Raw genomic sequence first — 15,545 nt, forward strand, 5'->3', positions numbered from 1 at the left:
ACAAATAGAAGATTATCTATTTGTACAAGAAGAAGTGGGAATTTCACTTTATCCCAGGAAATGTGTGATTTTAATGTGCCTCAAACTCAAAGAGAAACAGCATGTGCAGAATATGGGTTGTAGGGGGAAAAAATAATAGACTAGTATTTGAAACAAGCAATAATTTTAGCTGCTCTGCTCTGTGTGTGTTAGTGGTCAGCCAGCTCTGCATTACTCAACAACAAGCTCTTCTTACCAGATACTGTCTAGTGAAACGGTGAATTGAAACAACAGGAACATGTTTCAAAGTAATAAATTTTTAATTATTGTTTATAGGATGTTGTGAGTTCGTTTTTAACCAAACTCTGGTTTGGCAAGAAGGTCTTTTTTAGAAAGCATAAGAAAAAGAATTATGTCATTACCCAGATGGTGAAACTGGTAGAATGTAAGCACAAAGAAATTCCTTGGTTTCATTTCTGTGAAAAGACTTTTGAACAGCAAGGTCCTCTGTTACATGTTTGTCCATTGTACTCACACACTGCAGCACAAAATTACCTACCTCCACCTGAAATTACCTAGAATCGAAGCAAAACGAGAGTCACCGCTCTGCTTTCGCTTCCAAAATGCGACTGAGGCACACACTGCGCAGATATTAAAATCTTTTTGGTTTTAGTAATCCCAGGTCACCAGTGACATAGAATAAAATGTTCCTTTTCACATTGGGAGCCTTACGCAGATGATGGGTTTCCTGTGAGTTACTTCCATTCTTCGCAGGTACGGTGTTCTTCCCTTTGAGCCTTGAAATTAACTGTCGGTGCAAAGGCTGCTACATGCCAAGCTACGTGATTTGCAATTGCAGTGTTGTGAACAGCAATGTATACGCTGACTTCTGTGCTTGTAAATACCTGCAAGCACAAATCTGTATCCTGGAAAGTAGAGGCCATGGAAAAGTAGTCGTGTAGGAGCATCGCGACAAAGTCTGTGTGAGCTGAATGGGCTTCAGGTGTTTTGATCTTGCTGTGTCCAACTCGGCAGAGTCTCCTGTAGAGCCAAGGAGGGGAGATGGCACTGGTGCACGCTGCATGACAAACCAGACATGTGGAACAGGCGCCGTTCCTTGAATTTCTTTCCAAGATGTACTAGCTCTAGTGCTTTACACACAACCAGTGTAAAGCAGAAGTAGTAATAACTGGTAGTTATAACATTTAATTACATAATACAAAAAACATAATAAATTACTGGTAGTAGTAACATTTAAAGCATGACACTGTTAAGTCCAAGTTTCAAGACAACCTATTAAGATTTCAGAACTGCCTGTCTTTACCTCTGTGTGAATTTCAGCCCATTAGATGGTCTCTGCACTGCAGCTGCTTTGTGAAATTTAAGAAATGTATTTGGGGACAGTTCGGCGTCGTGCTCAGTTAATGCAATTTTCTTTTAAGCAAAGGGCAGTTCTGGTGCTGACTTCTTTCAGATAGCCGGCTCTCGAGGAAGAAAATTAGCTGAATGCACCAATGTAATTAGCCAATTTTCTCCTGTTCAAACACACAAGATTGAAGCTCTTGAAGCATCCACCTTCAAAAGGCGCAATTTATGTCACAAAACCTCCAAACCTGCCAGCACTAAGAGGAGGAAGGAAGCTCCGAGAAGAGAGGAAAACCACACAAAGTCTATTGGAAACATTGCACAGCACCGTGCTCATCTTAAAAAAAAAAAGGTTCATAACTCTGTCCTCAGACAGTGTGAAGACTGCTAGCACCTGAAGCAGTCCTTCGCTTAATTCCTCCTGGTGCGTGGGCAGGCTGAGGTTTGCTGTGTGAAGGGTTATAAACCTCATCTCTAACGGCGCTGGTGGCCAAGGAACCTCTAGGAAGGGTCAGAGCTCAGAGTACTTGGGTGATAACCAAGGCTGTTGTCTCTGTCCGTATCCCATGCAGGGCTGAGCAAACTTCTGTTGATGTGGGACTGATGAATAGGGTAAAAATACAAACTTTTGTGGTAGCAGAAGTGGGAAGATTTTTCCGAAGTCAAATTGAAGGTCTGTTTCGCAGCAAGTCAGAACTGAAGTTCTACTCCTGAGTCACTCAGATTATTTGTTTTTCTTGTCTTAATCCATTTTTATAAATTTTAAAGTGTAAAAGGGAAATTCTGCTAGTCCCTTTTAACTTAAAGGGACTAAAATACAATATTTTTCTAACTTAAAGCTGCACTTTAAAAACAGTAAGATCAGAAATATTTGGCACTGTGACTCTGCGCATGCTGAAAAATTTTTTTGTTTGTTTTTTTTGGTCTACATTTTTTTTTCTGCAGGCTGTATAAGGGGAAAGCTCTGGTTTCTCCTTGTAGCAAATAAATGGTCCTAGTAGCGGTCCCTGGGGAAAACGTGGTAGACCCAGGGAGGACGGGTGGTGGGCAGGGTTGGTTCTTCTGTCTCGGTGGTGAAGCAGCTGGGAGCCGCACCGCTGAAAGACTGCTCTTCTGCTGGGAACCCCCAGCTGTCTCTGCAAAAACTACCCTTGGGAGACGAGAGTTTCATCAATAATTAAGGAACATGTGAATATTGAGCTAATTTAGGATTTGCACTTTCTCACACATTTTAATGTCTCCAAAGGGGGGGCGGGGGGGAGGTTTCGGTGAAAATAGACCTGCCGTTTGCAAGCCGAGTAAAATGCCAGATGTCGGATCCATGCCAAAAAGGGGTATTTTTAAAGAGTGGGGATGGTTTTACCTATATGGTGCGAAAGCTGGGCTCAGTCACGGGTTTTCTGCTTGACCCAGGGGAGCTGCTGCCACTGTTCCCTATCCGTGAAAATGGGGAGAACAAAGCTTTCTTCCACCCTTTGTCTGCTCAGTCTATTTTAGCTCGTAGCTTTTAGCTGTGATTTCCCTGCTCTCAAAGCCCTGTGAGAGCTCTGCTTCTTCCTGTGCCCCAGATACAGGTAAGCAGTGGCACCAGAAGCGGGAAGGTAAGCATAAAAAGTAAAGAGGAGTTTTTCCAGACTGCTGCTGATTGCCCTGATACGGTCACAATTAAAAGGTGGCATTTTCACATGGCCCCAGCTGTCTTTATGTAATGCAGAGCTTCCTACAGGACAGGTTTAACCAGCATTTTAAGTAGGGTGCAGAATGAAACCCATCTTACTAATGCAATCAGAATGCCAGGTGCTAAAGGAGAGGAGGAGGAGGAGGAAAAAAAAAAGTTTATTATTATTGTTCGCACTCAAAATGCAGCATGGGGGCCCTTAGGAAGGTGCTGTCTTCTAGCATGGGAGAAAATCCAAACAAGAAATATTTTGCAGTATTTGTACAGCACATGTCTCGGAGCGGGGTGTATGTGTGCGTGCGTGTGTGTGTGTGTGCTGAAAAGCCAGGTAGGTTCACCCCCTGCGGTTCCTGGGGCAGATCCAAGATGTTACCCCCAGGATGCAGAGGGAATAGGAAGGATCAGGAAGAGGCAGTGACTGCTGGGAGAGCAGAGGCATGAGGTGGACATGGGTCCAGTCCCTGCGCAGAGCTTTACCCCCCGCCCCGGCCCTCCCTGGACCTTTCCTCCCATCCTGCAAACCGCACCTTGGGAATGCGGTGCGGGATGGAGGCATTACCACATGCCGTGGAAAACGACTTGAGTGGGACTCATCTGTCCCTTTGCTTCTCCCTGGAGGGGATCTCTACATTGTAGTGGATATTCTACCACAACTACCAAGATGTTCTGGCCTCCAGGGCCTGCAGTATAGAGGCGGCATTTTGATGATGATGATGATATCCAGGCCTTGTGCATCCTGAGGGTTAAAAAATAACTCTTGGTGGTGTAATGCCATATTCAAAATAAAACCTTGCAACTTCGGGCAGTCCCTTTTTTCAGTGCGCTTCAGCCCCTATTAAAGGGAAATCACAAACCAAGGATGTCAGGGGGTTTCTTCCCAACCCCTTGCTGCCAACCCTCGCCTGCGAGAGGCACCCAGGAAGCCTGTTCAGGGCAGGATGGAGGGGTCGGCATCCTCCCTCCCTGCCCCATCCCGGCACTCCAGGGCGTGAGATGGGACTTTTGGAGGGAACGGGCAGCACGGGCTGTCCCCAGGAGCGTGCCCGGCTCCAAAACACAGATGAAAGGCAGTTGCTATGTGCGGGCCTGCGTGTGTGTGTAAAGGGTTTATAAATCTGACCTGAGACCAGGAAATATCCTGCGCCTTTTAGATTTAAGAGAAGTTGCCTTCCTGTTGTATTCCCAGATAATGGCAGCTCTGATCGAGCCCACTTGTAAATAGCTTAATAGATTTAATCAGTTCCTTTGGAAAATGTTGTTGCTTCCGCAGGAGTTTAATTCGGTGCTGGGGAAAAAACTCAAAAAGGGCACTTGCTGCTTCTGCTGCCAGCAAAGTTGGCAGCTGCCACCTCTCCGGACCCCCAAATTGTCGTAACCCAGGAGAAACCAGAAGTGGAGACACCAGGAACCCCGGGTGTATCCTGAACCCGCATAGCTTACATTGACACACTGCTCCGCTCTCTCGTCACTTGTAATCTGACAAGTCAATAGCAACACCCTGGCACGTGGTGAATCGCTGCCTACCTGCACAAACACCCGGCTTGGGATCCGCGCTGGGATTTCCCCCCCTCCCAGTTTGGGGGTGAGAGGGGCAGCGGCCAGCCCGAGGAAACACCTTCCCACCTCCCACCCTGTCCCGCCAGTTTTCTGGCAGCGCCGAGAGGAAATCCACAATCAGTCAAAGCGGAGCCGTTGCAGCCCTGCAGCCCATGTCAGGGGGTCAGAATCATAAAGGAATCGAGCGACTAAATATATTCCTCTGGGCAGGTTGCAGGGATAAGCTGGGCAAGGGCAGCCGGCTGGGGATTTTCAGTCCCATCACTGGAGATCCTTCATCCTAGCAGGGGGAACGCTTCTTGGGGGTGATTTTCCTGCCCTCCTGAGCACCAAACTGGGCTTAGTGGGAAATCCCCTTGCATGACAGTGATGCTTCCATCCCGGCTGGGCTGCAGTGGGTTGCAGGATGGGGCAGCACTCCATAAAATGCAGCAGTGAGAAAAAGACAGCAAAGCGTCCCACCAGCCCTTCGTCTCCCAGTGTCCCAAGGATCGGCAGTGGAGACCTACTGGGGCTGTTGCAGCTTCTCCAGGCTGTGCACAGACCCATCCCTGCCCCGGCTGGCCCCTGCAAAGCTCGCCCAGGAGCCCAGCCAGGCTGGACAAGCAGGTTCACCATGTCCTGGTTTCTCTCCCGTACGAGAGGATCTGGGAATTTGGGGAAACTGAGTGAAAACCCACATGGGGTGGCACAGCACAGCTGGGACCAGTGGTTAACGCAGGAGGCGCGGGGTGAAAGGGGCACCCGCCCGCAGGACCCTGCCTCGATTCCCCCTCGCACACAGGCGCGCTGCAGCTTGCCAAAGCCGGGGGGTGGGGGCGGGGGGTGGAGGCTTTTGCACCCCTGTGGGGACCTTCCTTTTGGGGCCATTTTCCCTTTTCTTTCCAGGCCACCCAAAAAAGATTTCAGTGCCCTTTGCGTTTCCCCCAGCCTCGAGGATTTAGGGGGGGGGCAGCTGGGCTGTTGGGGGGTGGCAGGGCTGTTTCCAGCTCCGTGTCACTCCCCTTCAGCGGCAAAATAAGACAAAATAATAATAATAATAAAAGAGGAGGGGGGCGGGAAGCAGGAGGAGGGGGGTGCCGGTCTCGCGGGTGGGGGGCAGAACTTTTCTCCCCGCGCCATCCTGGCCGGGGCTCCGGAGTTTGCGAACGAGGAGGAGCAGCCGGTGCCTTCGGTGCCATTGGAGGAGGCTCTTTCCAAGGAGCTGATAAATACGGGGGAGGCCGGGCGGGAGGCTGGGACTGCGCCGGGACCCCGAGGGCAGCGCGGCGGGGGCGGGGGCCGGGCCGGGCCATGGCTGCGCTGCTCAGCACCTACCGCTGGCCCGAGCGGCTGGAGGGGGCCGAGGGGCTGCCGCCGGGGCCGCCCCCGCGCTGCCCGCCCGCAGAGAAGGGCTCCGAGAGCCGCATCCGCCGGCCCATGAACGCCTTCATGGTGTGGGCGAAGGACGAGAGGAAGCGGCTGGCCGTGCAGAACCCCGACCTGCACAACGCGGAGCTCAGCAAGATGCTCGGTGAGGAGCGGGCGGTGCGGGGTCTGGGGGCGCGGCTGCCGGGGTGAGGGTCCGGCCGCCCACACGGCTGGCCACGGGGTGCAGAGCCTGGCCGGGGTCGGTGCCCCGGAGTGGGCACCCATCGGTGCAGAGCCTGTCTGGATCCCATGCCCCAGGGTGGGCACCCATCGGCCGTTCACAGGGTGCAAGCCTGTCCAGATTCAGTGCCCCAGGGTGGGCACCTATTGGCGCAGAGCCTGTCGGGATCCTGTGCCCCAGGGTGGGCACCTGGCAGTGCAAAGCCTGTCCTGATTCAGTGCCCCAGGGTGGGCACCCATCGGCGCAGAGCCTGTCGGGATCCTGTGCCCCAGGGTGGGCACCCATCGGCCATCCCTAGGGTGCAAACCCTGCCCAGATGGGGACCGTGCACCCTCCCTGCCGCTCCACAGGGTGCACGCCTGGGTCTCGCCAAGGCACCCTGGGGTGCGTGCATCCTCCGGGCCACCCCTTGGGATACAGGCGGGTCTGGCACACAGTGGATGGGCACCCATACCCACATGGGCACACTGTGGGGTGCTAAGCCCGTCTGGGTCCGGCACCCTGGGGCAACATCCACCAGGTCTGCCTTGTGGGGTGCACAGCTTGGATGGCATTCCGCACCCAGGGAGCAGGCACCCATGTGCACACCCTGCCACCCGGTGGGTACAAACCCTACTGGGGTGCCAACTCCTTGTGCTGCCAGTGCCGGGGCTGCCTGCGTACTGTGCAAGGAGGGCCCCCCAGATTTTTCTGGGCTGCCTTTTACTCTCCCACTTTTTCCCCAGACATTGCATGGCTGAGGGGGGTGTGTGTTCCTGCTGTTTCTTTTGGGGTATTAAAAATTAAGCCCCATTTTGAGTATACATTTGTTTCCCACTCCCCATCCACTATTTCCCCCTTCTCCCATTCCCCATTTTTTATGTGAAACCAAGAAGGCAAACAGAAATAGCCAGCCCAGACAGCCTGAGAAAGAGCTGCCTGAATTGCAACACAGCTTTGCTGGCCAGCCACTTACCCAAAGTTTGTGTTTGCCTGGACAGTTTTGTGGTGTTTTCTTTGGTGGTTTGGGTTTTCTCCTCGCTGCTTTGCCATGCAGCATCCCAGCTTATTAGTGTTATTTCTGCTGTCTCTTTGGCCATGGGAAGGCATCAAATGCTTTGATCTGTATCCTCATTTCTCCCCCTCCCCTGAGGAATAGCCTGGCGTAGCCTCACCGTGGGATACAACCTCCCCTGCCCTGGTGGTGCTTCTCTGTCCTGTGTCTTCGGGACATTTTGTGTAGCTCAAACAGGGAGCAGCGAGGTCACAGCACCCAGGTCTCTGTAAGCCCCGGTGCGAGTGCTGGCAGGGCACAGGCTGGGACGCATCCAGGGACGCCACGTCCTGACCTCAGCTCAGCCAGGCATGGCCTTGGCCGTCCCCGCTCAGCAGCCGGGCTCCGCATCCCGGAGAGGCATTGCAAGATCAGGCCGGGCAGCTGGGGAAGCTTTATTTGCCCCGATTTATTTGCAGAGGGGCTCGGCTAACCCTGAGCCTACCCTACTTGCAGGCTGGGGATGGGGGGAGTTGGAGGACCTACAGTGGCTTTGATCCTCCCCTTTTTCACCCCACCACTGCTGCCATCTCGTCCTCCCGCGGGCTGTGCAGGCTGTGCCCGCCGTGTGCCAGCTCGGGTGGGATCGCGGCAGCCCCTGCCTTGCCCTTGGGCTGTGTGCGGCCAAGCTCTGGCGGGCAGCCCCCTCTCCCCCCGCCCCGATACAGCCGCCGCGGGTGCTAAGGGTAGTTTTTTCTCTGTTTCAGGCAAGTCCTGGAAGGCTCTGAGCCTCTCGCAGAAGCGTCCCTACGTGGAGGAGGCTGAGCGGCTGCGGGTGAAGCACATGCAAGATTACCCAAACTACAAATACCGGCCCCGGCGGAAGAAGCAGGTCAAACGGATCTGCAAGCGGGTGGACCCCGGGTTTTTGCTGGGCAGCCTGACACGGGACCAAAACGTGGTGCCAGAGAAGCGGACCTGCAGCCAGGCCGGAGGGGAGAAAGAGGGGCCGGGTGAGTACCCGCCTTGCCCGGGGCTGCCAGCCGTCCGGGGGTACCGGGAGGCCCCGGGCAGTGGCAGCAGCACCAGCATGGACACCTACCCCTACGGGCTGCCCACTCCCCCGGAGATGTCTCCACTGGACGCCATAGATCCCGAGCAGAGCTTCTTCTCCTCGCCCTGCCCCGAGGAGCATCACCGCTCCCACCTTGCCGGTGCCACCTACTCCCCGGAGTACGCGGGCAGCTCCCTCCCATGCAGCCACCACCCTCTCAGCCCCATGCCACAGCCGGCCACCTGCATGATCCCCCCAGCCTCCAGTTGCCCTCCCCTTCCTCCTCCTCCTCCTCCCAGCTACTACACACCCACCTTCCCGTCCCTGCACCCCCCTAGCCTCCATGCCCACCTGGGCCAGCTTTCCCCGCCACCTGACCACCACAGCTTTGACACCTTGGACCAGCTGAGCCAAGCCGAGCTCCTGGGGGAGATGGACCGCAATGAGTTTGACCAGTATCTCAACAACCCCGGCCATGGTGACCCCCATGGCGGTGTCTTGGTCAACGGACACGTCCCGGCATCTGGCAGCTCCCACGCCTCTGAGACCAGCCTCATCTCCGTCCTCGCCGATGCCACCGCCACCTACTACAATAACTACAGCGTCTCCTAGAAGCCCAGCCAGGGCCGCCTGGACCGGCCGAGGAAGGACCCGACACAGTATTAAGAGGCGTTGCTCCCCAAGGACATCGCTCACTGCCCCTCAGGGTGACCAAGTCCACACCGCAAGGGCCATGGAGTCTCCTCGGAGGTGTAGGTAAAGGATTTCGGTCGTCAGCTCACCACCGGTGCAAAGCCTTGGGTGCCCTGCTCCAAATGGAGCCAGGGGGGCATTTCCCAATGGCAAAGCCCTTTGGCCAAGTCCCTCTTCCAAAGAATAGGTGCTCCTGGGAGTGTGGGAAGGCTGCCCCCCCATTTTGGGGCACCTCCAGCTCTGCTTTGGAGTCGGCAGGTTGGCAGCACCCCACAGACGGCAGGACTGAAGTCCCAGCAGGGGCAAAAGCCCCTGGCAGGGGAAAAGGCAGGGATGGGAGGAAAAGGAAATATTTTGGTAAAAGGGCACGCAGTCTGCAAGCCGCTCTCGGCTCCCACTGTCAGCCTTGCTGCAGCCGCCCCGACCTGCCCGACCACACCGGTGGGGGTTAAACCCCACTCCCACCCTGTCCCCCTGCCCCCAGACCAGGACTTGGGGGCTTCATCCCTCAGGAGATCCCAGAGGGGATGGGACACCAGGGATGCTGCCGGGGGATGCTGCAGGGGGGAAGCCAGCCCTGAGGGCTTTCAGCCTGTGCCATTCTGGAGGAAAGATCAGGGCTTGGAAAGGCAGGATACGGCCGGCATCCACCCCCCATGGCTTCCCCTTGGCCTCCCAGCAAAAGCGCTTCGAAAGCGGGGATGGGGTGAGCTGCCCCCCCCCAGCAGGCTGGGAACAGGTCCTGGGATGAGTGTTTGAGTGAAGAGGTGATGAAGTAGCAGACACATTTTTTTTCTAATCAAACATCCTTTGAAGGCGAATGCTTCGCATTTTGAGCCGCAGTGCCCAATGCCTCTTGTAGCTCCGGCGTATTATTGCTTGTAATAAAGCTGTACATTGATTTATTCCTTCCATTATTCCTCCCCTTGGATTTTGTATTGCTCGAGTTCTCTTCCTTTTCATAAAGATGAAGCTTTATTTTAAATCAGTTATATGACATGATTAATCTTAGTGTTTACTGTATGGCACTTGGTAATGATTAGTTAGTAGCGTGGCTATGATCTTCTGGTTTCAGTCCCAAACATGTATTAATAATAATTGCCAATAATACTTCAAAACCCCCACCACTTCACAGGTTTTTAAGCTAATACATTCCATCTTTTTTGTGTGACTCTATGCATTTTGAATGAGTGTAGATATGAGTTTGCATAAAATATTTAATTTAAATAAATATGTTTTTATACAATGATTGTTTTATGATTTAAATTGCTGTAGCTATTGACAAAGTTTTCAAAACAGAAACATTTCCTGTGCGAGTGCTATTTTTTTAATTTTTTGTTTTGTTGGTATTTTCAGCCAAACTTTTCTACTTCCATTTTTTTTAAATAAAAAAGATCTGTGGTTGTCTTTACAAATTGTGGGTTACTTTCTAACAAACTGACTCAAGGCATGATGTACGCTTACCTTCACTTTTCGTGGTGTGTCTCAGGGGCAGCAAGTCACTTTGATGGCCTTGAGCCTGCTTTTGCCGTCTCGTTAGTGTGGCCTTTTAACGCCAGGTCCTGCGCAGCTACTGCAGTGAAGTTAAGGCAGAGCTTTGCCTTTGGTGTGTTGGTGAATGCAGATGATGTTGCTTATTTGTGGAGCAAGTGCCAGTGCCTGGAGCGTGCTTTTTGTTCACATCAAAGGCTGTCTTTCATGGTTTCTGCTGATGCACCATTTAAGATGCTCCACAGTGTGAGGGTCACAGTGAAGGTCCTCGTGCAAATGCAGGTCAAAGCAGTGAGGCCTGAGAAGTGGAGTGTGGGTCAAATTTGGGGAGTTGTGTCAAGGGTGCTCTTGTAGGTGGATGTTGAGTGGTGGCCTTAAGGTACCACTAGTAGAGAAAAGCTTAGTTGGTCTTGTGGTCTGTGGACAGACATCACAGTCTGGTCTTGCCAGATGTTAAATTAGCCTGTGGTCCTTGAGGTTAAGCTATGCAGACCTCCCAAAGGAGTGTCCTCCCAGGTGGTGTGCTCTTGCTCGGCCCCAAGAAGTGGAAGAGCAAGGTTCCTAATGCACTTTGTGGTGCCCACCTGTGTGTGGCTGGAAGGGGTCTCCAAAGGTGACTCAACACAACCCAACCCAACCCAACTGCGCTGGCTTTCCTCCCATGGCTTATCTCTGACTCAGGGAGCTTATGGCCCCAGAAGATGGGAGGCTGCATGAATATTTGGGGAAGTACAACATGCCCCTGTCCTGTGCTTATGGTCCTTCTCCATCCCTAACGTGGGGCCTCACTAGGGACAGTCTTCCCATCACGCATGCCACCTCTTCCTTTGCCCATCGCCGAAGCATCCAAACGCACCCTTGGCCACACGTGCGGCTGGTTTCCCTTTTAGGGGGAACAAAATGGATACCTTTAGGTGTCCTGTTGGCACCACGGACTGTGGTGGCCCTTGCACCAGCACAAAGGCATGATGCTTGGTGCAGCGCCAAGATGGCTGGTGCAGCAGCCTGGCTGGGGCAGCGCTGCTCTTCCAAGAGGATTTATGAATCAGGCTGATGAAGGCTGGATGGAGGGAGGTGCCCTGAGCCTGTCTGGCCTCTTTGCCCAGCAGCATTGACTCACACGGGACCATGCCAGGAGCAGGAACAGGGCTGGAAAAGCCCTGCTCCCCCCGCCTCCTGATCTGCTCAGCCACCCCTGTGGTGCTCCAGGCCGGAGGGATTGCTCACAGCCCCCCAGCAGCACGTTAAAAATTGTTCACAGGAGGGGTGGCCTGGGTGCACGTGACTAAACCTGGACCTGCCTTTGGACCAGCAAATCCAGGGGGCTGCTTTGTGCCAAACAGGCTGCTGCTAGAGGGGCCCTCACCCGGGGCGTTAGGGGGGCACCCAGCCCCAGGCACCCTGCAAATGTCCCTTTACGCCAGGTCTGCTGCAGGGGCAGCTGAGAGCAGTGTAATGAGTTTTTAAACTTCCTTGGGGAGGAGGCAGAGACCTCAGCCATCCCGGCCCCACAACAGGATCTGCTCCTGGTGTTGCCACCAGGATGCCTGATCATTGCCTGATTGCCTGATCATGCCTGTTGCATTCACCTCCCCCCCCCCCCCCCCCCCCCGTGGCACTTTCCCTCTGGGACATTGGTGGCCACCACCTGTCCTGCTCCTTATTCCCATGCTCCAAGCAGCAACAGGATCAACTGCGACACCCTGCAAGCCTTCTCCCTGCTGCCCTTCTCACAGGCATTGTCACATTCGGGGTTGGCAGAGGCAAAGCCCACACCACGAGCCCCCGGCAGTGCGCGTGGCAGCGGCCGGAGTCGGTTTCTCTGGGAAAAGGGGGGTCTCTGTGCATCCAAAGAGCTTGCTGGGCTGGGATGCACGGAGACTCCCACAAGCTGAGCCTGTCCCCACTTGCTCAACCTGGAGCCGCATGAGGAGAAGGTGGGACCGTGTCCCCAGAGCACGTCAGGAACAGCTACAGGTCCCAACCGGGAGCCAGGGCCCCCGAGGGCACCGGGAGCTGCAGCCAAGGCGAGGTGCGGCTCCCTGGGAGCCAGGGCTCGACGGCCAGATCCAGGCACATGGCCAGCACCAGGAGCAGCCGGCTTCCACCTCCCAGGGCATCGGCAGCGCAGATGAAATTCGGGAGCTGAGGCATCCACCCCTTCCCCAGTGGGATGGAAAATGTAATGCTGCGGGTTGCCCCCTGCCCTGCGGTATGTTTTTGGGATGCAGGGCACTGCTGCAAGGACCAGCCAGACAGTAAGTGGCTGACAGAGGTGGGAGGGAGCCTTTTTTTGCTTGGAAAACAGACATCCCCACCGAGGGCTGATGGCCATGGTGGTTTATGGATGTTGTGGGGGTCTCTACTGCAGACAGGACTCATTCTGCATCAGTCCTGGGCATGTTTCTCCTCCCTCCTCATCCCAAACCCGTGAGCCCAAAGCTGCCTCTGTGCATGCCGAAAAGCCTTGTGGTTTGTGGGCTGCTTTCTCCAGGCTGTGATGGGCTGGGAACCAGCAGGAAAATCAAATCAGAGCTGCAGGAAGGGATAAAATGGACTCACACCGCATTTCGGCTCCTGCTCAGGGGTATCAGGTTGCGCAAGGGTGTCTCCTTGCCATGAGGTGACCAGGGTGTGAGTCCTCTGCCCCCAGCATCCGGTGGCCCTGGCCAGCCCTTGGCTCTGTGGCTGTGCAGGTCACGGTGCTGGGCACTGGGAGCAGGGATGAGGTCACCTTCCCGGATGGGGCTGGGATTCAGGCTGGCTGGGAGCTGTGGTGTTTGTCATGCCCTGGCCCTCCCGGGATGGGCGATTTCCTTTGCATCCCTTGAGCAGGTGGTGGCTCCTCTCCATCCTCACTCCACTGGCCATGTTTGCTTGTGCCAGTGCCACTGGGCAGGGGTAGACCTGCATGACAAGCAGCTGCATGGCTGCTCCGTGCCTCAGTTTCCCTGTTTGTAAAACAGAGATAATCCTTCTTTCCCTCCCATCCTCTTTCTGTCCAGTCCTGGGACATGAACTGCCTCTTACCAAGAGCCTGAAGAGGACCAAGTGCTGGCGCTGCCCTTGGCACAAGGGGTCTCTACCCCATGTGAGGGCTCTGGCCGCTGCTACTAAATTAGCTCAGAGATGATTTTCTTTTTCCCCTCCATCGCTCTCAAAGCAGAAGCGGGGGGTGGGGTGGTGGTGTAGTAGAGGCAGGGAAGGGGGTGAGGAGATGCGACCGAGGTCATCCTGCAGATCAGTGGCAGAGCCTAGGGGAGACTCTCAATACCTCCAACTCCCTTTTTTCCCCCTTCAACCCCAGTGTTTTCCCCCAAACCCCGTTCTGCTCATGAGTAAACACCTTCCCCCTCCATCTCTCTTTGCCCCCATCCCACCGAACCCCGCCGCACCCCATGGGGAGCCACGCAGGGAGGACAGGATCAGGCCCTCCCTCCCATCCCTCCAGAGGAGGGAATGAGACAAGCTGCTGAGTGGTTTCCTGCCCGGCACTGCCAATGGGAGCTGCTTGGGGTGCCGGGAGCAGGGGAGGATGTATCCGGAGCTGAGTGTTTCCTGGCAGATAAGGCCAACCCCTCCTGCCGGATGTTATGAGTCCAGGTCCTACCTCCACGTTTCAAGCGAAGGGGCCGAGGGAAGGCCTGGATGTTTATGTCAAGGAAAAATAACTTCTCCCTCTGTGTACAATCCTCCGGCTCCCCCAGGGCTACGTGCGGGAGGTAAATGCTGGGAATAGGAAAAGAGTGGCGAGGGAATGGAGGTGGGTGATGGGGGAGAAGGGCTTGGCCCTCGGGAAGGAGGGCTGTGGGCAGGCTGCGGGGTCTTTCCCTCCCACCGGGGTTGGGGTGGGAGCGTGCCAAGACAGAGGCAGCGGGGAGCTGGGGAGAAGAGCCTGGGGCTGTATAGTGCAGGCTGGACCTTGTGAGCTCAGGCTCAGCATCAATGCAAAGTCACCTTAGCAGCAACCCACGTGGCTGAATCCAGCATGTCACCTCTGGTGCCCACCTGGAGGAGATCCAGCCTTCAGTAAGGACTTGCTCAGAAGAGCCCCTTCAAGGCAGGAGCTAAGATCACCCACACCAGCCTCCGTGGCTGAAGATCCAGTGTTAGCTCCGGCCCACCTCTGTCATCTGGGGAGACAGAGGTGTTGAAAGAGGAAGGATGGTGGAAGTCCTGGGTCTGACAGCACCCAGCTGGCTGGGGAGGAGGGAGTGGTTGTGCAGTGGGTATGAAGGGAATGAGACAGTTGGGGATCTTCTCTATCTTTTTGCAAGAAATAAGTAAAATCCAGTGCTGGCTGGACCCTCCTCTTCAGAATGCACTTTGTGTGCTCCTGCCACCCAGGACCATCCACAAGGCTCGTCCAAAACCTCTACACTGCCTGAAGGCTGATACCTGTTCAGTGTCATCTCTGGACACTGGAAGGGACATGCAAAGACCTGCACTAGGCTCACACTGATCAAGCAACCAGGGCAGGGAAGATACCCAACCCTCAATTGCTACCATCCACACTGAAATGACCTCAGTCCCCAGCACAGCAGTGCCCAGGCCAACAAGTCCTCTGCCCTGGGGTGAGGGTGGCGAGGATGCCCCCAGGGAAGGTTTGGATGTGGCCACCTGGTTTGGGTGTGGCAGACCAAGCTGGGAGCCTCAGGGCCAAACAGCTGAATCTGGGCATGACCAGAGAGTTTACGGATGATTTTTTTGCTAGCATTGAGCAACTTCTGATGGAGAGTCTTGTCTTTGGCATCCATAGGGAGAAGTCTGATAACAGAGAAAATCTGGCAGTCTCCTGCGCGGGGTGGTTAATGAGAGCTGAGCTGCCTCCCCACCCCTGTTTACTCCTGTGTCAATACAAGAGGGACTGCTGGGGGTCCTGTTTCCCACCCAGGGGGTCAGAGAGAGAGGACTGGAGGACAACCTGAGAAGAACAGGGAAAGGGGGAAGCCCCTTCCTTTCCTCCTGCTCGGAGCCACAAGGTTTTCCACTGGCAGCTGAAGGGCATCCAAGGAGCATTGTTGCCTGCAGGGGGAATTGGGGGTTAAGAAGGCTCATTCTGGAGACCTACCCCGTGCCCCCCTGCCAGCTCTCCCACCTTTCCTCCCTCGACACCCCAAATGCTCCCCCCCGCCTCGGCCAGCCGAAGATGTTGTTCCTTCTC

The 15,545-nt window shown here is 54.8% G+C and overlaps 2 protein-coding genes across 2 annotated transcripts in view; both read left to right on the plus strand.

The window, feature by feature from the left end:
• The first annotated feature begins 5,528 nt into the window (after positions 1 to 5,528).
• SOX7 (SRY-box transcription factor 7) lies at positions 5,529 to 10,294 on the plus strand. Its single transcript, XM_080389184.1, has 2 exons — positions 5,529 to 6,092; positions 7,911 to 10,294. The coding sequence occupies exons 1-2, from the start codon at positions 5,873 to 5,875 to the stop codon at positions 8,807 to 8,809; spliced, it is 1,119 nt and encodes a 372-aa protein (XP_080245310.1). The 5' UTR covers positions 5,529 to 5,872; the 3' UTR covers positions 8,810 to 10,294.
• A 1,699-nt stretch (positions 10,295 to 11,993) lies between these two features.
• The window catches only part of RP1L1 (RP1 like 1), a 77,008-nt gene continuing 73,456 nt past the window's right edge, over positions 11,994 to 15,545 (plus strand). Inside the window, exon 1 of the mRNA XM_080389167.1 lies at positions 11,994 to 14,144. The gene's annotated coding sequence lies outside the window, so the exon portion shown is untranslated. The remainder of the gene's footprint in view (positions 14,145 to 15,545) is intronic.

The sequence above is a fragment of the Falco punctatus genome (assembly GCF_963210335.1).
Source record: "Falco punctatus genome assembly, chromosome: 5".
Classification (NCBI taxonomy): Eukaryota; Metazoa; Chordata; class Aves; order Falconiformes; family Falconidae; genus Falco; species Falco punctatus.

Bases quoted from the DNA above. Each gene is read 5' to 3' on its own strand.
- SOX7 (XM_080389184.1), top strand. From the start codon at position 5,873: ATGGCTGCGCTGCTCAGCACCTACCGCTGGCCCGAGCGGCTGGAGGGG. The intron at 6,093-7,910 runs GTGAGGAGCGGG...TCTCTGTTTCAG, and splicing joins GGAGCTCAGCAAGATGCTCG to GCAAGTCCTGGAAGGCTCTG.